The following is a 25,825-nucleotide window of genomic DNA, read 5'->3' on the forward strand; positions in this document are numbered from 1 at the left end:
AGCTAACGAAATTTTGGTAAATTTGCGGGCGAGTCGCAAACTGATAGATAAAGTAATAAAATAATGGTTTATGTGCCTCGATTTCCTGTTGGAAGGAAATTCAATAAATTTAAAGCGCAAACATGTCGATCTGGCAACTCTATATCGGCCAGAGTTGACACTGCACATGCTACGCATTATTCAATTTATGCACTTAACGATAGAGTCAACACACACACGCGTTGATGTCGCCACACTTACCGCAGCGGCAACTGTGCGTATACGCAATTTAATTTTCAACAACTCCATCTCTCTCCCTCTCTCTTTCTATCTCTGCCTGCATTCCCCTTGTTGGGCGTGTGAAAGATGCGCGGAAATGAGATTGCTGCGGCTTTAATTTCATTCGAATTCGTCCTGCAAACCATTAATGGAGATTTAAGCTGGCGCCACGTTTCGGGCAACAGATATATGGACTTCATTTGGCTGTGCATATAAAAGAGTTTTTCCTGACAGGTGATCAACTTGTAAGAGGAAGGCAGCAGATTGGTTTAAGGGCGAAGTTCTGGACAATTTAATCTTTAATAGGATGAAGCTGCAAGATTTTGATGCTTAAAGTCCGGACCAAGAAGCGATAAGTTGTTGATAGGAATGTCAGTTTCAGTCAGTTTCTCGAATCTCGAATGTGACGCCGGGTAATTTCTGCTAGTACATTATGTAAATCTCAGTGCCAGGCAGGCTTTTGTAGTTGGAGAAGTAACATCAAATCATTTATATGGAATATAATTTACTGCTTCCCGTCAAACAATAGAAACTTACACCAAAATTGTTTTTTGAATATTTAATCGATTTGTGAAGCATATCTTCACAACGCCTGCAATGAACCAACAGCCACGACTCTTCGCCCGTCAACTGAATCCCGGCGTCATACTTACCCAAGAGCTGAAAATGAAGATATTTAACTATGAGTCGCTCAATCGCGAGAAGTCCCAGCTGGAGACCGAGATCAGTCAAATTCGCAAGCAACAGGATAGCATTGAGGACAAGCTCGCCGAGGCGCTGGCCGAGGATGAATTCCAGCGCTGTCTGCACGGTCACATGTCCTCGGGTCCCAACGACAATGAGGTCCTGGATATATTCAAGAAGCATCTTAGCAGCACTATCGACAAGCTGGCCAGCAAGTATGAGCGTAAAATTTATCTAGACATTGACCTGCAGAAGCTAAAGATGACCATCGAAAAGGAAATCATGAAAGTCAACGACGAGGCGGCTGCAGCAGATGCTGCATCAAACTAATTAAATATATACGAGCCATTTAGCACATGGTTTTCAAACCGGAACCCAACTGAAATTCTCGTTGCAATCGTACATCTATCGAGACAAGCTCTCACTTTTTGGCACAAATTCTAAAATATTTACTTCCTGACTTGATTTCCATTCAAGCTCCTCGCTGATGTAATACTTCCTCTGAGATTGCTTGCCTATTTTATTATCCTTTTTTTTTTTTTTTTGAAATTTTGAATTGATCACCTTTTTTTTTAGTTACAAACACATTCAATGTTCTCGACTGCTGCCTCTCTACAGAGCATGTATTACCACGCATATAAATAAAAATCAACATAAGAAAGTATGTTATGGTAGAATTTCCATAATCATTTGCATCTGATAACTTTGAAATTGATTTGAGACTTTTGCTTAAGGATGTGTCTTTGTATCCCCAAGAAGAGTAAAAAAGTGAGCTTACATTTTGAACATAATGCATTTCACCGGGTAACGCCGGGTTATTCTAGAGCACAATATGTTTGGACGGGCTTATATCCATCTGGGCTCGAATTTCGTTTTGATTCCAGAATTTCTATTTGATTTTTTTTGAAACATTAATATTCGCCCATTCTTTGTGGATCTAAATGTTTGCTTGTTTTTTTAATACCCTGTAATTTTTTCCGCTAGCGCTCTCATTATTAAATATGATGGTCGTGAAGGTTCCCTTGGCTTTTCACTTAACAATCTGCGCTTATTTTTTCATTTTGCAAGGCTACCGCTGCTGCTGCTGTTGTCATTCATATGCAAATGATGCTTGAACCGTCCGAGAAAATTGCAATGAATTTAAATTGCCTAAAACTGTGTCCTTTCACAGCACAGCACAGCACAGCGGGTGGCGCGGTGAGAGGGCAGGGTCGGGATGCACTAAGTGAGAGCAGAAGAAAAAAAAATAAAATTTGTGGGGCGCGTGTTCTAATTAATAAGGCCACGTCGACGGCATCATTGCCGTTTGAGCCCAGAGATTTTTTGCGTTGCACGAATTTCCCAGCGGCATTTGCCGAATGCAAAATCAACACACACACACATATATATATACAATAATAAGAAAAGCGACGAGCAGTTGAGCTTGCAAAAAAAAAAAAGACAAAAAAAAAATACAAAAGTAAAATGAAACAAAAGAGAAATAGAGATATCTCATTATGGACAAAGCAGGCCAAACGAGCATTGCCACCATCATGGCACACACACTCTCACACACACTAGCACACACATATACACACACAGGAAATGAAATGAAATGAAAAAATTATGCGAAAAGCAGGCATAGGCAATTCTTTAGGCTTTGTTGTAGGTATATGTATATTTATGAATTTGTTTACAACGAGCCACTGGACAACTGGCCCAAAGCCTGTTGAAATTGTACTTGTACTTTTTGTTTAATACCTTGTAAGCAAAATGCGTAAATGAGGTATGCGTAAATTGAGCATAAGTATGTAACATGTTAAGAATTTGTTATATTTTAGGCTTCATTTTGTGGTTTTTGACACAGGAAACTTGATGTATGTGTATGAAATGATTGATTGATTGACTGCTGTAAGAGAAATCTACAGATATATATATCTGAATTGTTTGTTCAGTGACCCTCAAAGAACTATGCCAAGTTTTCGTTCCTTAGTACTTATAATACTTGTATGCTTGTAATCAATAAGTACAGGATATGTGTTGGCTGGTATTGTTCCTATTTGGGGCACACGCGTGCCAAAAATAATCAGAATATAATAAGCAGCTCTTGAAGAGGCGCAAACAAATGAGGCATATAATGATTTTACCCGGGGCTGAATGTGCTTGGCGATTTATATTCAGGTTTTATTTGCCTCGTCTTTGTTTGCCCCGCTGCGAAAATTAAGCAATTTTCTAACATTCGACGATGCGCTTAGGGTGGGCAGCGCCCCTTCTCCATATAGTTGACGTAGTTCACAAACATTTCCTTTCTTTCGTTTTTTTTTTTTTTTTTTGTAGCTTCATCGGCTTTGCACACTTTTAGGTTATCATCGGAATGGCACAAAGCCGGATTACATAAAGGATTTGCGGCTCTTTACAAGGCATTACAACTCGTATTCCCAGCTATCATTTCTCTCTCTCTCTTTTTTTTTTTTTTTGTATTTTTTAATACAAAGCAACAGTCGCCGCAGGGGGCAGTCCTTGAACCTTTCGAGTCGTGCCTATCGCCATGCAAATCGCCGGGCAATTTGGCTGAGCAACTCGACCATCAGGAGATGGTCAGCCAGAGATTAGATCCCACCCATTGTTGGCCTCGCAGAACTCTCGCTTTGTTCATCAAATATTTACAGTGCCAGTCGAGTTGTTGTTGCCGCCGCTTTAATAACTTAACATAGTTCTTCGCTGTCGCTCATCAAAATTCACGGCTAGTTTTCACCTTGTGGCCGCATAATCAAAAATATACACACGTGCCGCAAAGTCTCTGCTCCTTCCCCGCGCTGCCAGGTAGTTTATGTCGTGGCACACGGCGTATGAGTGCTGCGTAGTCTTTATGATGCGTATTTGCGCTGGCTCGTGAAAGTTAAAACCCCAGCAAACTGCACATCATCATTAAGGCCAACAGGGCTATAATGCCTTAACAAGATTACAATGCTGTATATTTACTTACCACAAATGGAAGCGTCTGCTGCTGCTGGATAATAAAGTCGTTGGGTCGAGCAGAAAAGTCGTTTTAATTGCACTTCTTCAACAAAGCAAGAAAGCAAATTGAAAGCAAGCAACAATTCTTATTGTTGTGCAGGCGAGTAAAAGTGAATGTGCATGTCCTTTTCTTAATTATAATTGCAATCATTCGATTCGTTGAGCTATATTTAATTTTATTAATATAATTAAATTAATTTAAAAAGGCGACGCAGCAACCCTTGACATTGAAATCAATGTCAGCCGAGGCTATTTTTGGCCTAGACTTGGGTCACAGATTGAACTGATTTGTTTGACCTTAAGAAAGAGAACAAAATGGAAAGAGTTGAGCTGCAAGAAATTGAAATTTAAGACATACTATAGGAAAATGCTTTTCTAAAACCCTTTAAAAGAAAAGCGAGCAAATAGCCCTGGCTTTGCAATAGCCCAAATGAGAAAGGATTATTTTTATGGAAGCCACATGATATTGTTGTCGGATAAGTTAAGAGAAGAGCGTATTAGTCGCTTGAATCGCAGAAAAGTTTTTTATACATCATATGCTATAGAAGTAAGATATTGATAACATCAAATAATAATTCCACGATTAGCTCAGATATCTAGTTGTATCAGTGATGGGGTCTAGCATGCGAATTGTTTTGGCATACGGTAATAATATGTTCAATTTTGTAAGCGATAATTAATTTTCAGCAAGAAGTATTCCCCATGGTAACTCGCAGAAGCATTTCATTAACTAGGGGCATATGGGGAATTAAAAGCTTTTAGAAGTTGAGATTTTATAGAATTTATTAAAAGCTCGAATTGAAATATTCTAGAATATATGACATTTATATGGACTATAAAGTAGTTTGATCCGTTCGACTCTGTCCACTAGAAATTGTGTTTCCATCTAAATAAAAACACTTTTATTTCTTTAATTAATGTCAAACACATGTAAATATTTATTATTTAATATAAATCATTCACTCAGGCAATAAATTGAAATACCCATTAAATGTCTTACATGCCCTGCCTGTAAATATTTAATATAAAATTTGTTAGATTTTCATTGAATGCAATTTTTTATTGCTGTCAAATATTCCAACTCAATCGGTCAACGTTAAATAGGGCATTTAGTCCAAAAACCAACAACAGTGCTGCCAAAAAGTACTCACCCAGGTGCTCACATGTGCTTAAATTCAATTTGCCGCTTTAGCTGCATGTTTTGCTCTGTATGCAAATTCAATTTAAATCGCATTACAATCTATAAACACAGAGCAATTCGAATTCAAATACCAAATAACACACACATGTTGCATGCAACAACAAAAACAACAAAAACAAAAAACTATTTAAATTAGCAGAGTTTAAAAAAATGCTTAAATTTACAGGCGCTGGCTATACATATATGTACATATGTGCATTAATATCTAACCAATTTGTTTGACAAATATTTCGGCCATGTGGAATTTAACACGCACACACACACACATACACACTCATACAACATTGTGACCCTCATCAATGTGAACCAGGTTTTCAAAAGACCTTAAACAAATATAGAAAACATGCGCATACGAGTATTTGATATTTTTGCATTGCTAACAAAATGGTTTTATTAAACGTTGCCAGCGTCGAAATATTTTGTTTTTATATCCTGTAAAATGGATTTAAAGTGTTGCTGACGACCTAAGCGGCAGCATATAACTGGAGCTTCGATAACTTATTTTAAAGTTAGATAAATTATAGATCCAAGCCAGAAGAGATTGTCCTTAATGGGCCTTAAAACTGTTGCTAAAAACTGTTTGTGCGGATTGACTGATTGACAATCTAATTGCTTGATGTTCTGGAGTTTGATTAGGCTAAGTTTTTAACAGAAGTAAAGACTAGGCTCTGGTTTTTTAACATTTGTGCATAATAACAGCTAAAGCTTCGGAAAAAAGCCCTAACATTCTTTTAAAATTAAATTTTATAGCGTTTGTGTTTGATAAAATTTGTTAAGAAAGCCATGAGATCCGTTTACAGGGCATCTCTCCAGCTTGGCATTTATCATTGTTTTCTTTGCCCGCGTTGTGCCACATCTTTTTGCTCAGTAATTGGAGGGCCGCAGATATACAAATCTGGCAACTGTTGTCCACGACGTGATCCGGGCAGGATATTTGTGGATATGTTGATTTAATGCATTCAGTTTTTAAAACCAATTAAAGGCCCTGACCAATCGGCCTGGCCTGTAATACAAATTGCTTGCCAAAGCAATGCTATTAATTAAATGTATTTTTAGCTAGGTGCGATTGTGAACATTATTCGTCCGCTTTGCGGTCAAGTGCGAGATTTTGATTAACGCGGTTTATGTTAATTAAAATCAGTTCGGCTGCAATGTTTGATCAATTAATTTGTTGCTGATTGAATGCTTGTGGTGAAGACAAACGCTTTTGCAAGCAACAATTTATATATTCAATGCCTTTTTACTACCTTGCAACTTAAAGCTAATTTCCTGGTTTAACTGACGCCCGATTATTGGACTGCTTTCCAATGCAGTTTAATTAAAACACAGCTGACAGCCGAGTTAGACAGAGAGGAGGACAGGAAGGGATTTGCCTTTGACAACTGTCTGAAAATCCACTAACCCGAAATGGAGGAATTTCATTTAGGATGACAAGTGGGAGACCTTGAAATGAACGCGCGACTAATAACCGAATGTTCCATAATTCATGGCTGTGCGTGTGCTCCTCAATTTGTGGGCGTGGCTTGAACACTTACCGCGCACACGCTGATTGCGCGTGACAAGTTCTCGTCAGCAGTTTTGCATTTTTCGGCCAAAAACTTTACCAAAATCGCGCTCTGATTTGTCAGGGCTCGTGCGCATCAATTAAAGCCCGGCTAGTGCCCAGCTATCATCCAGCATCCGCATCCTAAACTCAATTAGCGTTTGCGCAAGCTTTTAGCCAAACTAAGTTATATAGTTGTCGTTTGCTTTTAGCTATATATTTTTATGCCCTGTAAACGTTGTAAATAGCTAAATGGGTATATGGCATTAGAATCTGTGTAAAGTTCAAATAAATTATGGACAGGCAGCTAGAGGCACATGAGTTGCTTAAAAGTATATTTTCTTTTCACATAAGTTTTATAAGAATATATTTTCTTAATTCTATCCCTTTAATCTTCTCATTTTGTGTCATTTGCCTATATTAACTAGGGTGTCTGTTAGTCGCGCATGTCTGTTGCGCATATTTTAACTGTCCGTTGATGTTTTTGTGGCTGGCTGAAGTTTAAAATCCGCATAGCTTGCAATAAATGCATTTGAATTAGCGTTCAATTTAGGCCGCACTTTGACCCCACATTGTTTCAGCCACCCGGCCCCACCCCACACACCTCCCACTCACATGGTAATACACCCGTCCTATGCGATATAAATTAATAGCACCGCATCAAATTTGTCAGCTTTTGGGGGTCATCTGATTACATTTGGCCTGCAAATCAAACCCAAATCATGGCGCAGTTAAAATATGCGAATATGCGAGGACGCGAATGCCCGAAATCAATTAGTCCACATGCTGGGCTGTGCGAGTGTGTGTGAGTGTGAGTGTGTGTGCTCTGTAAGCCGATATTTGTATGCTTTGGTGCGTGCTAATTAAGCTGTCAACATTAAGCGCTACGTTTCAGTGTTATATATTTACAATTGATTGGCATCAGGACCGAAAGCAAGGACAGCTTCTCTTTTATTTTTCCTGAATAAATATGATAAAAATTGGCATGAAAAGGGAATAAATATGCAAAGTGCTTTAAATACGGTCGATCAAATTGTCCTTTAAAATGAGAAAATATATGCTTAAAATATATTCGAGCTAAATGTATTCAAAAGTAGAAAAGATTTTCTTAAAACATATTCAAATAAGTTGACCCCAAAATTGAATCTATATGCTTCAAATATATTTGATCAAATTGTCCTCAAAAAGAGAAAAGATGTGTTAAAAATATATTCGAACAAATTGTACCCAAAAAGAGAAGCAGATGTATGATGCCTAAAATATATTTGATCAATTTGTTCTCAAGTAAAAAAAAATCTCAGAATAAATTCAAACAAATTGTCCTGAAAAAAGAAAAGATATGAAATTTTCTTGAAATATATATGACCATATTCTCATGATTAAGGTGCATACAATTTCTTAAATATTTTATTCCCTTTTTTTTTTAAGAAATAATAATAATAACAGCTGTTTTTCTTCACTTGAAGGTGACAACGTTTCAGCAACCTCCCCGTCAAAATTTAGTCAATCAGTCAGTCAGCCAGGACAAACTCTTTTGCATTTAAATACATATTTACTTCTGAGTACTTTGCTCGCTTGCATTAAATGGATTGTTTAATAATTTACAAACAAAGAAAGTTTTTTACCAACTTTCAAGCCGTCTTTTGTGCTCGCATCACACATACAAACACACACACCTATACACACACCCACACACACACGATTTTAACTGAAACTGAACTTTTTAATATCCCGCCGCCAGCGTGTTGTTGTACAAACCGTTAATCAATATATAAAGTTGTTTTACGCCTCGTACCCCGCCCCTCAGCCGACTCCTTTGAGGTCGATTGCCTTGCGTTGGCAGTCGGAAAAAGCGCGCCTTAAAGTATGCAAGCTATTTTAATTAAAGTCGGAAAAAAATCAACAACAAAAAACAACAACAACAGGAACGAGGCTTCACACTCAAGAGCCTTAACTCAACTTAATGGCAAATGCTGTCGTGCTCGATTACCCGGGTGTTACCCCAGTCCCCGCCCCTCGCCTTTCGCCTCTGCCACTCTCGAAGGATGCAGCACTTGAAAACTCTTGCGCTTGTCATGTGCAACCTGTCCAACTATGGGCGAGTCCTGCTGCTGTTCCTTCTTGTTGTTCTACAGCCTAAAGGCTACAAATCCAACACAATGCACATGTTGCCGAGGCTGCAGCTGAGGCAACGAGTGCGAGCGGAAATGAAAAATCAAATAGAACAGCTCATAATGGCAAGGCATGGGCATGGAACGAAACGGAATGGAACGGAAGGGAAGGCAAGGCAGTCGGAGACACAGGCGCAGCCACAGGAATGGACAAGCGCCATGGCAATTTGCTGGCACCAATTTTTTTTTATGATTGTTTTTGTTGTGTGTGCTTGTGTGTGAGTATGTGTGGGTGTGTGTGTGTGTGCGTGTGGAAAGTATTTGAATTGTCTGTTGTGTGGCACTCAATTACACTTTCGTTGTCACTAAAAAAATCTTGAACGAGTCGAGAAAGAGAAGAAGAAGCAGCTTGTAGAGGGCAAGTGCTAGCTTTGCATATGTCACAGCGTGTGTATGTGACTCCTTTGTCCTGACACTTGACGTAGATAACTTTGGAGAGCGAGTGCTCAGCATTTCTTAGGTGCACGCAATCTGAAGGTAGACAGGGCGAGCGAGACGGGGCGAGAGCGAGAGAGTAGCAAAAGCTCGACATCCAATAAAGATTACCAACGATTGTTAAACACAAATTGCGCTTGATGATGAGTTATGTATGGGCCAGAACATGCCTCTACGTATTTCTCTGCTTATACGTTTTTTTTTTCCTTTTCTCGTTGTTGCTATATATAAAGCTGCTGCTGCTCCAGTTGGAGTGCTGCAAATCAGCTTTGCCGCTCGACATGCTCTGCAGCCATAAGGTATGCTTCAATATTTGTCAACCCAATATTTGCCCTGTGTGCGTGTGTGTGTGAGAGTGTGCCTGTGTGTTTGGTAAAGTTGTAACATTCGGCAAAGTTTGTAACAAAGTTATGAAATGAATTTTGAGTGGAGCCGCATTATCAGCAAATGAAATTTAAAACGTTGCGCCTGCCGTTTTACTTGGTTTCAGTTCCCTTTTTTTTTTTTTGGTTATTCTCCTAGGGGATAGATTTATCCTGACAACAAAAAAGGGGCAAAAAAACACAGTGTATAAATATGGATATTCATGCTTACAAAGCCAGCAAATTGAATATGCAGTTTTGTTTGTTCATTTACTTCCGCATTTTTTATCTGTGTCTCTTTGTGCCGGTTATTTATCACAAATCTGAAATTTCCATTTTCACAATTGAATGATTCCTTCAGCTTATTTGCCCATTAGACCTGACTGCATGCAAATTTCTTGCGACGGGGTGGGGCCAGCCGTGTTCATTTGCCAGTTGCTGTGTCAACTTTGTTGCGCTCAATTTCGCCACAATAAAAGCATGCAACAGAATCGACAAAAAAAGAATGAAATGCTTGGAACCTGGAAGTTTGTTTTCCTTTATGTATCTTTTGGCTTTTCACTAACTGACTAGTCCAAATGGGCAAATAGATTTTCGTCGGGCACATATTTGCATTTGGCTTGAGGAAATGAAGCTGTGCAGCAGCATTTATAAAATCTAATGAATGTCTGAACTGTAGAAAACACTGAAAAGACAATATTTGTGGATATAACATTGCTGCTGCATATATAATAGTGTGTATAACACATGAATCATTGATTATGAATCACTTTTATTAAAATGCCACGCCGGCAAATATTGATTTAAAAATAAGGTTATGCTGTATTTGTGATATTTTATGTAACTGTTGATATGTCAGTTAGTATAACAGTTTTAAGCAAAATATATCGCTGAACTAAATGCTTTATTTACATATAACATTTGGTGCGAGCCGTAACATTTATTATACAAATTGAATATAAAGCTCGACTTAATAGTATGATTGTGCGGCACTTAATAGAGTTTGTATAACAGTTGTATACCACTTATTGGATAACACATTGTTAAATACACCAGTTGGTATAACAATTTTGAGGACATTATGCCATGAGCTTTAAAATAACTTATTAAACGTGCTTACAAAACTTGACTTAAAAGTATGCTTATGCTTTTTGTGTACCCTTTTTTATAACAGCTGTATAACATATAGCAAAATAAGCTACGTATAACAGCTTTGCACGGCAGTTGGTATAACAATTTAAAAAAGGATATATAAATGAGCTCTATGCTATATGGTTGTATAACATTTGGTTTGTATAGCAGTTGTATAACACATCGCCACAAATGAGTCATGCAGAACATCCTTATATTTGGTGTAACAGTAGTTGCCCTGCGTGTTCGTTTGAAAGAAGGTTTTTAAATTTTTAGTTTTCCGGCACACTTTGATCTTAATGCCATGTTCAAAATTTTGTTTAGGAACTATGGTGCTGTTGCCAGTTTCTGCCAGCATGTATAACAGTGTATGCTTTTCATTTTGGATTATTTTTTATGCCAAACGATTTTACTGTCGCCGTCGCCTTTGTGGGCCTTAAAATGTACATTTTTAATGCTGCCCCCAAACCATGATCGGCCTTTGTGTAGTTTTCCGTTTCCCTTTTATTTCTTGCCACCTGCCTTTACAGCTACCTCCTGGGGCAACTGTAGTGTCCATTATATTAATTAAATTATGTTCACGTTTCTGTCCATGCATATGTCTTGTCAATCGTAAAACCAATACCCTTAATGCATCTCCCACACACAAATATACGCATACACAAACACACTCGAAAAACGAGACTCGAAATGCGTATTAAATTCCAAAAGCAAAATCACGTACTTAAAAGCAATAAGCATTTTTATACAGCCACGCGCAGCGGCCTTCTAACAAAAGTTGTCCCAAAAATATCACAAATACGCATTGCCCCACACACAGACATTTCTATTAAAACGCAAATTTCAACAGATTAACACACAGTGCGACAGAGATGGGTATATATATGTATATTTATATAGGTTAAAGGTCAGACAAGGGAAAGAAAAACAAGGAGAGGCGGTCATCTTCCGCACGCAGACTATCAAATACTCTTGACTTGAAAGTGATTTATACATACGCTTCATTTCCGACCCATATATCATATGACACTTTATATATAAATATATTATATTTCCGTCCTCAGGGGGGTTCGAATCCTAAAACTTCGTTGCTCGGGCTGACGCTTAGCAAGTGGCATATCAAGGCTTTCCGAAAATATAAAAAATAAAATATGTAGAATATAATATATAGAAAATAGTTGTAGTTGCAAATAATTTAAAGCGGCTGCTGAGTTTGAACCGGCGACCTCCTAAGTACTTATTGTGGCTTATGTTTCAATCAGAGCAAACTCATTTAATTCATATTTTGATGGCTTCGCAGACGGCGTTACATATTTCGCGACTAAGTTATGTTGTCCTCGGTAAGGGCATAACAATATGACAGCGCGTGTCATTTGCCGTGTAACAGTTTGAAACTTTTTTTTATGCAGCTGCCGGAGTTGAAACTGAACTCAATGTTCGCTGCGGCTGCGTTGCTTTAAGAACACGTTAAACTTTTTACGACTTTCGTAGATGCGAGCTTCAACTCGAACATATGCCAAGGCAAGGTTGCGAGCTGGTCCGGTTCTCAAAATTTAATCGACGTCTAATGAAATGCCCGGTTTGGTAACGGCAAAAGCAGCTGTTGCTAATTAAGCTGCACATTTGCTACCGACAAGGCGCCGTCTTTTGGGCATAAGTTAAGAAGTCATCAAAATTCACTGATTGAAAAATGTTGCGAGGCACCGCACGGAATTAGGGACGAGATGGGAAGGGACGACGGGCGGGGTAAGCTGCCAGCGCTGAGACTGAGACTGAGGCTGGCCACATAAAAACTGAAAACTCAGAAAAGCTCATTGCATATTTATGGCTGAGTGCCGCATAGGTTTTGGGGCCCTTTTTAAATATTTAAATGCCTTGTTAAAACAAAAACATGCAACAAAATGTGGCAAGACGCAGCTGCCATAAATAAACAACAGCCGTCAATGGCATACCTTGGGAGATTCCCTCGAAAACTGTGCGTGGGTGTGTGTGTGTGTGTGTGGGTGTTGGTGTGGGTGTGGGTGTGGGTAAAATATACTATATGGAAATGGGGCCTCAAACTTTCTCTAAATCATTTAATAATCGAAAATCAGCTTTGTGAATTGGCAAGAAATTCATTGCAGAAATTCGAAGTGCAGTACTTGCAACGCCTTAAACTGGGCTCAGGCACACATACATATATATATATATATAAATATATATGTGAATATGTGTGTGTGGTGAGCTCTTGTAGCACTTTTATTTAACTAGGCTAAGCGGCTTTTGCATAGACAAACTTTGCAAAGCCAAAATCCGCTTGACTTTTTGGCCGAGACTTTATAGCTACGTATGCGTTTGTATGCGTGTCAGCGCGCCTGTGGCTGTGTGTGTGTGTGTGTTTGTTTCTATTTCAGGCACGCATAAAATCAGCACTTGCTGAATATATATTCCAGCTAAACTGCTCAAGTTTAAAACTCAAGTTATGCAATTTGTCTCTACAATGGAAGTTTTATGTGGCAGTCGAAACGTTTGGTAGCCATTAAATTTAAGTAAGACAAGGCTACGGATCGTATAACAGTTTGAATTGAGGTATAAAAGTTTCCCAGAAAATGATGTGGTCAGTTGCTATTCCAACCATGCAAATTATCCAAACTGTTTGCAACTTGTCTGGTTTATACAATTTATACAGCTAAAGAAACGTTTTTGTGGCCATAAAATATATAAGTGAGACGATGTTGCTGACAGCGCAACACTTATGTATAGTGTATAACAGCTTGTATAACATTTTCATAGCAGCAGATGTGTCTGCCAGAATGTCAGTGGTACATAAGCAATTGATAGATTGTTTGGATTATTAACAAAATGTGGCTGTAAAAATGTTTCTGTAGCTTTAAAATACATGTATAACAATTTGTATGACACTTAATATACTATAAGCAGTTATCTGCTTTCTTGAAGAGCCTTGTGTTATAGTCTAACCGTTATTGTAGACATGAGAGAGCTATGAGATATCCTTTGCTGGCGAAGAGGGCTTAGATTATTCACAGTAGAGCAGTTTGGTTTCGGTATTCTATTTAGGCAATGCATAAGTTTAGTTTTTGTAGATATAAAATAGTTGTATAACAATTTATACACTTCATCAATTTATACACTTTGAAAAAATTACAGTATAAAAGTTTGGATTCAGCAAAACAGCGTTTTAAACATTTTTATAGCATTTTTTGGCAGTAACCTTCATCTATTGTAGCTATGCAGAATATGAGCATTTGCTCGCATGTCTTGAATTTATACATTATAACAGTACGATAGACGTGTGTCTGACAGCTTTCAAAACAGTAACAAAACAAAACAAAACAGGCCACAAGGCAAATGTGTTAATTCTCAATTCGGTATGCCACAACAATCAAAACAGGCCACAAGAGACTAGGCATATTATATTGTAATATGCATGTATAAATTTACGAATATATACATTTATATATATATATCCATATATTCATGTGATACAAAGGGCGCCACACGTTGATTGGTACAGATCTTTTGTAGGTTTTTTTTTGGTTTTTTTGTGTAATTTATTTGACAGTTTGACAACTTAAAAACGAGAAAAAATGCGAGCGTGAAAAAAACAACAACAACGAGAAAAGCGAGGATAAAAGCGTGTGAAAATGAAAGCGACCATGGGGTATACAAAAGAACGTGCAGCGATGATGGCAACAGTGGCATTTGCACACACATTCACTCACACACACACACACATGCACAGCAAAATATACTAACCGGAGGCTGCTCGGACCTGCCGCTAGGCGCTAATGTTGAATTAAACGAACGCTGACAGCGACATAAACAAAAGGCGACCGCTGGAGCGTTCGCTAAGGTCGCCAGCGAAACAAGCGCTGGATTTATATGCCACGCATGTGTGAATGTGTGTGCGTGTGTGAGTGCATATGCGTGTGCGCACTCATACATATGCATATGCACATATGTGTGCGCATATTTATGATAAATTGCGGCTGTTAGAAAACGTGTCGCTGACATTTTGGCGCCTGCAAAAACGAATTCCGAGCGTGAGAAAAAGCGCCAACAAATAAGAGAAATATAAAAAAAAATAAACACACACACACACACATATATTTATACACATGCAGACATACATAAAGCATATGCGTAACTCTGAATGGCAAACGTTTATATGACATTTTAATAACCCAACAAACTGGCATTATTATTGAACAATGAAAATGACTTTGCAATGTGATTTTCGTTTGCATTTTAAAAATGTTCCACATTTTTTTAAAGGAAATTCTATGAGTGAAAAGCCGTTTACTGTCAAACCGCAAAAGTAAGCTGGCTTTTGAGTTTATTGGCAAAAGAGAGACAAAAGAATAAATAAAAAAAGGTATATACATTCACACATATATATATACATATATATATATATATATACATATAAATACATATATATATATATGTGTATATGTATATCTATGGAAGACTTTTGGTTAGGCTTTATTGTCTGCACCATTTGTCGGTTGCGTTCAACCTGTTAGCTGAACCCAGAGTCTTGTCTAGATTTTGCTGCCCAAGTGCCGCAAAGTGTGGCACTACTGCCTCTACGTGAGTGTGTGTGCGTGTAAGTGTACTACGGCTGCAAATGTAGCCGTAAAAGCGCTTTTACGTAATACGACGTTGTAGCTACTGCGGCTCCCAAATGAATTTCATTTCGTTCCGTACGTGTGTCTCTTAGCCTTGAAGTTGAATTTAAATGCCCAAGTCAGAACTTGTTTAAGCCAAAGCTACATGCAAGCAAACCAAATCGCATGGATTAGGCAAAACGTACAAGCTGTTGAGTTCCTTGAAATGAAATCGCCCAGTTTCGGTGATGAGACCTTTACAATCTACAAAGTAGTTGACTAAGCTAAGGGCTGGCAAGTGAATGTGACGATAAATTTGAAAATAGTATACAAGTAATAGTATAACAGTCACTAAATGACGATAAATTAAAAAGAAGTGTAACGGTAATGGTATAACAGTCATTATATCAGTAAGTATAACAGTTAGGTAGCTTAGAGTACAACAGTCGATCTACCAGTTTACTTAACACAGTTCAATAACTAATATATTAGTATGTAGCGGGCCAGTAAGGTTAGCATTACACTTTAATTACACATTTATACTTACTATTTTTGTTAAAGTATAACAACAATGATTTTTCGTATAACAGTTTCGTCTGATATTATGTTGATCATTGGACAAACAGTTGCAAGGGGTTCACAGCTAGTACATCAGTTATACACCAGTTAGATATATAACACTTTAACCATAGTAGAACACAATACACTATTTAGTATAACAATTTACCACTTTGTTAAATTCTTATAGCCTTGTGGTATTTTATTATAATTTTACAACGTGTTGCAACGTTAACTATGCATATATAATACTTGCTAAAATAAAGCAAATGTTCTTCTCTTTTCTACTATTTGTATAACAGTATAACACTTGCTAAAACCATCTCTGCAGTCTGTTTATATGTTATACAAATTTGTATAGCATTCCTTAAGAAATCGTGGCTTACTTTAAGCTGTTGGAAATCTAGGGCAGATGGAAAAAAACTCTTTAAGTTTTTCGCTCTTTTCTCCAATTGCATGTTATCATATTTCGTGTTGAGCAACCTTTTGGGAACATGGGCAAATAGTTGTACTTATAGTTGCCCAACTTAATGTTTGCCGAAAGTTTTGTCAGCTCTCAATTTCAATTCTTGTGGCTTGTTTTTACTGGCGTTTGCCAAATTAATTATACACACACTCTCGAACTTTACGACTATTTGATTACTCTTATCTGCACCGCCAGCAGCAGCAGCAGCAGGTAAATAGATTTAAATACTCAGCCGGGGACCTGCCTATTGAGGTGGGTTCGGGGAGGCGGATAATTTTATTGTGCGGGGTCGGCTTTGCAGCTGCTGCGGCTTTGCATTGTCTCGCACTTGCGCAATCCAGCGAGTATTTAGTTTGCTTTACTTATGCAAATGCGAAATGTTGCTATGTGCATTAACCGTTAAACAGAAGCACACATTTACACCCACACACACACACAATCTCACATACATGCGGGCGGGCTGCACCATTTTAATTAAACACATTTGCATACGTATACGCAATGTTGTTGCTCATACGCCACGTGTCACGCCCGCGCACTGCAGAGCCTTCTAATCCGCCCCGCTGACGTTGAGGCAGATTTGCATTTGCATATTTCTTGTTGAGCAAACCGTTTGTCATTCTATTTTATTTATTTTTTTCGCCTTCTTCTCGTTTTTTTCTGTCCCCTTTACAAATTTTTAATACAACTTGCGAAAATTGCGTTCTGTTTAGAATTTTTGTTGTTTTGTTAGTGCGCTGTTGTTTGTTTTGCGGTGGCCTGCATTTTAATACATTTTCTTCGCTTTTTTGGCTGCTCCTCTGCTTTCATTTAGAAAATTACATGGCTGCACTTTTATGACAAGTCCTTTTTGCATTCGTTCTGCGCAATAGGGCGCGCACTCCTTGAAGCAGTTCTGTGGCCAGCGCTGGCTCCAAAGGAATAAGTAAGATATTTGGCCAAGATGTGGTCCAAGCTGAACGCAAGGCATCTTAGCTCTGTATAATCCTGTTAGGAACTGTGTAATTTTATCTATAAGAAAATCTCAAAAGACCTTAAATAAGCATTAAAAACTGCAAGAAGCATTGATTTATTCTGAATGGTAGTGTTGTAAAATACAAGTTGTCAAATTTAGAATGCAAAATAAAATAAAGTGGGTCATCAAGAAAACTCAACTGTCTGTATTATTCAAACATAAAATGTACATTTTTGAAAGTCCCTCAAACTCATTTTCAAAGATCTTGGAGGGACCTCATATTAAACGAACCGCGGTCAGGGATGAAATAAACCCATTATTATCCTATAAACCACAGGTTCAAATTTCCCAACCGAATAACTTGCTTAAGTCTCAACAGATTTTTACGAGGATTGACTTTTTCTTCCTGATTTTCCCTCCAAACTAATCTGGCATTCAAATCTGAACACATATTTTTTAGTCGAATTTCACGCCAAAATCTTACTCCAAAGTTTCCTATATAGTCATGGGTGAAAATTTTCCACCCCCATAACTTGGTCAAATCTCATCCGATTTTCACGAAACTTGGGTTTTTAATTATGTTTTGGCCTGTTAATCAATTTGGCATCAAAATCTGACAACACTGTTTTTGGTCAAAATTCATGTCAAAATGTTACCCTCAAATATGATATATAGACATGGGTCAAAATTTTCCACCCCCATAACTCGGTCAAATCTCATTCGATTTTCGCGAAACTTCGGTTTTTTATCATGGTTTGGCATGTAAATCAATTTGGCATCAAAATCTGACAACACTGTTTTTGGTCAAAATTCATGTCAAAATGTAACCCTCAAATATGATATATAGACATGGGTCAAAATATTCCACCCCCATAACTCGGTCAAATCTCATCCGATTTTCACGAAATTTGCGTTTTTAATTATGGTTTGGCCTGTAAATCAATTTGGCATCAAAATCTGACAACACTGTTTTTGGTCAAAATTCATGTCAAAATGGTACCCTCAAATATGATATATAGACATGGGTCAAAATTTTCCACCCCCATAACTCGGTCAAATCTTATCCGATTTTCACGGAACTTGGGTTTTTAATTATGGTTTGGCCTGTAAATCAATTTGGCATCAAAATCTGACAACACTGTTTTTGGTCAAAATTCATGTCAAAATTATACCCTAAAATATGATATATAGACATCGGTCAACATTTTCCACCCCCATATCTCGGTCAAATCTCATCCGATTTTCACGAAACTTGGGTTTTTGATCATGGTTTGGCATGTTAATCAATTTGGCATCAAAATCTGACAACACTGTTTTTGATCAAAATTCATGTCAAAATGGTACCTTCAAATATGATATATAGACATGGGTCAAAATTTTCCACCCCCATATCTCGGTCAAATCTCATCCGATTTTCACGAAACTTGGGTTTTCGATCATGGTTTGGCCTCTAAATCAATTTGGCATCAAAATCTGACAACACTGTTTTTGGTCAAAATTCATGTCAAAATGGTACCCTCAAATATGATATATAGACATGGGTCAAAATTTTCCACCCCCATAACTCGGTCAAATCTTATCCGATTTTCACGAAACTTGGGTTTTTAATTATGGTTTGGCCTGTAAATCAATTTGGCATCAAAATCTGACAACACTGTTTTTGGTCAAAATTCATGTCAAAATGTTACCCTAAAATATGATATATAGACATCGGTCAACATTTTCCACCCCCATATCTCGGTCAAATCTCATCCGATTTTCACGAAACTTGGGTTTTCGATCATGGTTTGGCCTCTAAATCAATTTGGCATCAAAATCTGACAACACTGTTTTTGATCAAAATTCATGTCAAAATGGTACCTTCAAATATGATATATAGACATGGGTCAAAATTTTCCACCCCCATATCTCGGTCAAATCTCATCCGATTTTCACGAAACTTGGGTTTTTAATTATGGTTTGGCCTGTAAATCAATTTGGCATCAAAATCTGACAACACTGTTTTTGGTCAAAATTCATGTCAAAATGTTACCCTAAAATATGATATATAGACATCGGTCAACATTTTCCACCCCCATATCTCGGTCAAATCTCATCCGATTTTCACGAAACTTGGGTTTTTGATCATGGTTTGGCATGTTAATCAATTTGGCATCAAAATCTGACAACACTGCTTTTTGTCAAAATTCATGTCAAAATGTAACCCTCAAATATGATATATGGACATGGGTCAAAATATTCCACCCCCATAACTCGGTCAAATCTCATCCGATTTTCACGAAATTTGCGTTTTTAATTATGGTTTGGCCTGTAAATCAATTTGGCATCAAAATCTGACAACACTGTTTTTGGTCAAAATTCATGTCAAAAGGGTACCCTCAAATGTGATATATAGACATTGGTCAAAATGTTCCACCCCCATAACTCGGTCAAATCTCATCCGATTTTCACGAAACTTGGGTTTTTGATCATGGTTTGGCCTGTAAATCAATTTGGCATCAAAATCTGACAACACTGTTTTTGGTCAAAATTCATGTCAAAATGTTACCCTAAAATATGATATATAGACATCGGTCAACATTTTCCACCCCCATATCTCGGTCAAATCTCATCCGATTTTCACGAAACTTGGGTTTTTGATCATGGTTTGGATTGTTAATCAATTTGGCATCAAAATCTGACAACACTGCTTTTTGTCAAAATTCATGTCAAAATGTAACCCTCAAATATGATATATAGACATGGGTCAAAATATTCCACCCCCATAACTCGGTCAAATCTCATCCGATTTTCACGAAATTTGGGTTTTTAATTATGGTTTGGCCTCTAAATCAATTTGGCATCAAAATCTGACAACACTGTTTTTGGTCAAAATTCATGTCAAAATCTTACCTCAAGATTCCTATATAGGCATGGGTCAAAATTTTCCACCCCTATAACTTGGTCAAATCTCATCCGATTTTCACGAAACTTCGGGTTTTTATCATGGGTTGGCATGTAAATCAATTTGGCATCAAAATCTGACAACACTGTTTTTGGTCAAAATTCATGTCAAAATGTTACCCTCAAATATGATATATAGACATGGGTCAAAATTTTCCACCCCCATATCTCGGTCAAATCTCATCCGATTTTCACGAAATTTGCGTTTTTAATTATGGTTTTTTCCTGTAAATCAATTTGGCATCAAAATCTGACAACACTGTTTTTGGTCAAAATTCATGTCAAAATCTTACCTCAAGATTCCTATATAGGCATGGGTCAAAATTTTCCACCCCATAACTTGGTCAAATCTCATCCGATTTTCACGAAACTTCGGGTTTTTATCATGGGTTGGCATGTAAATCAATTTGGCATCAAAATCTGACAACACTGTTTTTGGTCAAAATTCATGTCAAAATGGTACCTTCAAATATGATATATAGACATGGGTCAAAATTTTCCACCCCCATATCTCGGTCAAATCTCATCCGATTTTCACGAAACTTGGGTTTTCGATCATGGTTTGGCCTCTAAATCAATTTGGCATCAAAATCTGACAACACTGTTTTTGGTCAAAATTCATGTCAAAATGGTACCTTCAAATATGATATATTGACATGGGTCAAAATTTTCCACCCCCATATCTCGGTCAAATCTCATCCGATTTTCACGAAACTTGGGTTTTTGATCATGGTTTGGGATGTAAATCAATTTGGCATCAAAATCTGGCAACACTGTTTTTGGTCAAAATTCATGTCAAAATGTTACCCTCAAATATGATATATAGACATGGGCCAAAATTTTCCACCCCCATAACTTGGTCAAATCTCATCCGATTTTCACGAAACTTGGGTTTTTGATAATGGTTTGGGATGTAAATCAATTTGGCATCAAAATCTGACAACACTGTTTTTGGTCAAAATTCATGTCAAAATGGTACCTTCAAATATGATATATAGACATGGGTCAAAATTTTCCACCCCCATATCTCGGTCAAATCTCATCCGATTTTCACGAAACTTGGGTTTTTGATCATGGTTTGGCCTGTAAATCAATTTGGCATCAAAATCTGACAACACTGTTTTTGGTCAAAATTCATGTCAAAATGGTACCTTCAAATATGATATATAGACATGGGTCAAAATTTTCCACCCCCATAACTTGGTCAAATCTCATCCGATTTTCACGAAACTTGGGTTTTTGATCATGGTTTGGCCTGTAAATCAATTTGGCATCAAAATCTGACAACACTGTTTTTGATCAAAATTCATGTCAAAATGGTACCCTCAAATATGATATATAGACATGGGTCAAAATTTTCCACCCCCATATCTCGGTCAAATCTCATCCGATTTTCACGAAACTTGGGTTTTTGATCATGGTTTGGCCTGTAAATCAATTTGGCATCAAAATCTGACAACACTGTTTTTGGTCAAAATTCATGTCAAAATTATACCCTAAAATATGATATATAGACATCGGTCAACATTTTCCACCCCCATATCTCGGTCAAATCTCATCCGATTTTCACGAAACTTGGGTTTTTGATCATGGTTTGGCATGTTAATCAATTTGGCATCAAAATCTGACAACACTGTTTTTGATCAAAATTCATGTCAAAATGGTACCTTCAAATATGATATATAGACATGGGTCAAAATTTTCCACCCCCATATCTCGGTCAAATCTCATCCGATTTTCACGAAACTTGGGTTTTCGATCATGGTTTGGCCTCTAAATCAATTTGGCATCAAAATCTGACAACACTGTTTTTGATCAAAATTCATGTCAAAATGGTACCTTCAAATATGATATATAGACATGGGTCAAAATTTTCCACCCCCATATCTCGGTCAAATCTCATCCGATTTTCACGAAACTTGGGTTTTCGGTCATGGTTTGGGATGTAAATCAATTTGGCATCAAAATCTGACAACACTGTTTTTGGTCAAAATTCATGTCAAAATGGTACCTTCAAATATGATATATAGACATGGGTCAAAATTTTCCACCCCCATATCTCGGTCAAATCTCATCCGATTTTCACGAAACTTGGGTTTTTGATCATGGTTTGGCCTGTAAATCAATTTGGCATCAAAATCTGACAACACTGTTTTTGATCAAAATTCATGTCAAAATGGTACCTTCAAATATGATATATAGACATGGGTCAAAATTTTCCACCCCCATATCTCGGTCAAATCTCATCCGATTTTCACGAAACTTGGGTTTTCGATCATGGTTTGGGATGTAAATCAATTTGGCATCAAAATCTGACAACACTGTTTTTGGTCAAAATTCATGTCAAAATGGTACCTTCAAATATGATATATAGACATGGGTCAAAATTTTCCACCCCCATATCTCGGTCAAATCTCATCCGATTTTCACGAAACTTGGGTTTTTGATCATGGTTTGGCATGTTAATCAATTTGGCATCAAAATCTGACAACACTGCTTTTTGTCAAAATTCATGTCAAAATGTAACCCTCAAATATGATATATAGACATGGGTCAAAATTTTCCACCCCCATAACTCGGTCAAATCTTATCCGATTTTCACGAAACTTGGGTTTTTAATTATGGTTTGGCCTGTAAATCAATTTGGCATCAAAATCTGACAACACTGTTTTTGGTCAAAATTCATGTCAAAATCTTACCTCAAGATTCCTATATAGGCATGGGTCAAAATTTTCCACCCCATAACTTGGTCAAATCTCATCCGATTTTCACGAAACTTCGGGTTTTTATCATGGGTTGGCATGTAAATCAATTTGGCATCAAAATCTGACAACACTGTTTTTGGTCAAAATTCATGTCAAAATGTTACCCTCAAATATGATATATAGACATGGGTCAAAATTTTCCACCCCCATATCTCGGTCAAATCTCATCCGATTTTCACGAAACTTGGGTTTTTGATCATGGTTTGGGATGTAAATCAATTTGGCATCAAAATCTGACAACACTGTTTTTGGTCAAAATTCATGTCAAAATGTTACCCTCAAATATGATATATAGACATGGGTCAAAATTTTCCACCCCCATAACTTGGTCAAATCTCATCCGATTTTCACGAAACTTGGGTTTTTGATCATGGTTTGGGATGTAAATCAATTTGGCATCAAAATCTGACAACACTGTTTTTGGTCAAAATTCATGTCAAAATGGTACCTTCAAATATGATATATAGACATGGGTCAAAATTTTCCACCCCCATATCTCGGTCAAATCTCATCCGATTTTCACGAAACTTGGGTTTTTGATCATGGTTTGGCCTGTAAATCAATTTGGCATCAAAATCTGACAACACTGTTTTTGGTCAAAATTCATGTCAAAATGGTACCTTCAAATATGATATATAGACATGGGTCAAAATTTTCCACCCCCATATCTCGGTCAAATCTCATCCGATTTTCACGAAACTTGGGGTTTTGATCATGGTTTGGGATGTAAATCAATTTGGCATCAAAATCTGACAACACTGTTTTTGGTCAAAATTCATGTCAAAATGTAACCCTCAAATATGATAAATAGACATTGGTCAAAATTTTCCATCCCCATAACTTGGTCAAATCTCATCCGATTTTCACGAAACTTGGGGTTTTGAATATGGTTTGGCCTGTAAATCAATTTGGCATCAAAATCTGACAACACTGTTTTTGGCCAAAATTCATGTCAAAATGTAACCCTCAAATATGATATATAGACATGGGTCAAAATTTTCCACCCCCATATCTCGGTCAAATCTCATCCGATTTTCACGAAACTTGGGGTTTTAATTATGGTTTGGCATGTAAATCAATTTGGCATCAAAATCTGACAACATTGTTTTTGGTCAAAATTCATGTCAAAATGTTACCCTCAAATATGATATATAGACCTAAGTCGAATTGCCAAAATCTTACCTCCAGATTCCTATATATACAAGGGTCAAAATTTTCCACCCCCATAAATTGGTCAAATCTGATCCGATTTTGACAAGGTTTGGCTTTTTGTTTATGGTGTGAACCCAAGATAACTTTGACATATACATCTGGAATTATATATGTGTTTTTATGTTCTATCCGAGTAGCTTCAAACTTATATGCAAAGCGCTACATAGTAACGTAATGAATAAATTTCGCCCGCAAGAGTGGTATATTTTATTTGATATGTACTACGTTCAAGACTGGGTTATTCCGGTATGTTATAATATATATTTGACTCAAAGCTAACCCTGCTAAGCTTTATCGTTGACTGGTTTAAGCCGTGGCTCTGCCCATTTGTTGTTGCATTGTTGTTATTTTTGCTGCTGATGTGTTTTATTTTAATGTTTATTTGTTTATCACGCTGTCAACTGCATTTACGCTTGGTCAATAAATCGCTGACTATTTTTAATTAAGGCAACGCAATCCGAGCAAGCTTACAAGCCACGTCAGTTGGATAAACAAAAGCTGTCGAAAATGGTCAGCAGGAAGGCAGCAGGCGCCAGTCACCATTCGCTCGTCGCCAGTTGGCGGTTTCCTGCAGCAGGACGAGCACTCCTTCAGCTCAGGCACTCTCGGGCATGAAGATGGCGGCGCTTATGCAAATGGGTTTTAAGTCAAGAGCGAAGGTCAACGCTGGCTGGCTTCTGCTCCGCTGCGCCGGTTGTTAAATGCATGCCCAATGCAACGCCTGTGCCGAAAAACTCATTAACGGGCTGTGTTGGGCCTTTTAACCCGCCCACTTGGCCGCTGACTTGTGCCTCATGCTGTTGCATTTAACACGCCACATTGCCGCTCCTGCTGTTGCTCTTGCTGTTGTCTTCCATTTCCTTTTTAAGCACATGAAAAAAAAGTCAGAAAAAAAGTACGAAGTGGCGTGTGTAAGGTAAATCCGCTTAAGCACTGAGTGCTACAGCTCGAGACTTTTCAATAATTTACGCAAAAGAAAGCGAAACGAAACAAAGTGTAGCATAATGAAGGAACAGGCAACGAATCAAAGGACGCTCAAGTGCTCATCATGAGCCAGGTGCTGGGCATAAAAAGCGATTGGCTTTTATTTGGGACCGATAAAGGCAGTTAAAAATAGTTACAAGTTGTTTGACTAAGAGATATCCTACAGATATACAGAAGAACTTTTAGTTAAAGGTGTTCATATTCCAAATCTTAAGAGTACATTGAAAAACTTGTAGACTTCCTTTGAAAAAAGTACTCTTACCTTTTTGAGATATTTGAAATTTTATTTTAATTTAAAGTGTATGGTATGGGAAACATTTACCAAATTCGATTACTCTACCAATCGGTTATCTATTCTTATCGATATCGTAAAAGCAACGCGTGGTTTCAATGCTTTAATGTAAATTAAACAAGTCTGCGAGAAACGAGATTTGGCATTAGACAAGTAAAGCTCGTCAGCGTAATGAGAAAGTTAATAGACGGAAAATGTCTACGGCCTATTATACCCTCATCGTTCTAGCCATTTTTAATGACTATAGGGTACAACAAA

The 25,825-nt window shown here is 37.5% G+C and overlaps 1 protein-coding gene and 1 long non-coding RNA gene across 2 annotated transcripts in view; both read left to right on the forward strand.

Annotated features, from left to right (window-relative positions):
- The window catches only part of LOC138911193 (uncharacterized), a 49,924-nt gene that overhangs the window by 19,123 nt on the left and 4,976 nt on the right, over positions 1 to 25,825 (forward strand). The gene's annotated exons all lie outside the window — the stretch shown is intronic.
- LOC6635777 (uncharacterized) lies at positions 719 to 1,606 on the forward strand. Its single transcript, XM_002059137.4, has one exon. It carries the CDS (start codon positions 856 to 858, stop codon positions 1,270 to 1,272), a length of 417 nt encoding a protein of 138 aa, XP_002059173.1. The 5' UTR covers positions 719 to 855; the 3' UTR covers positions 1,273 to 1,606.

This window comes from Drosophila virilis, chromosome 4, assembly GCF_030788295.1.
Source record: "Drosophila virilis strain 15010-1051.87 chromosome 4, Dvir_AGI_RSII-ME, whole genome shotgun sequence".
Taxonomy (NCBI): Eukaryota; Metazoa; Arthropoda; class Insecta; order Diptera; family Drosophilidae; genus Drosophila; species Drosophila virilis.

Bases quoted from the DNA above. Each gene is read 5' to 3' on its own strand.
- LOC6635777 (XM_002059137.4), top strand. From the start codon at position 856: ATGAACCAACAGCCACGACTCTTCGCCCGTCAACTGAATCCCGGCGTC.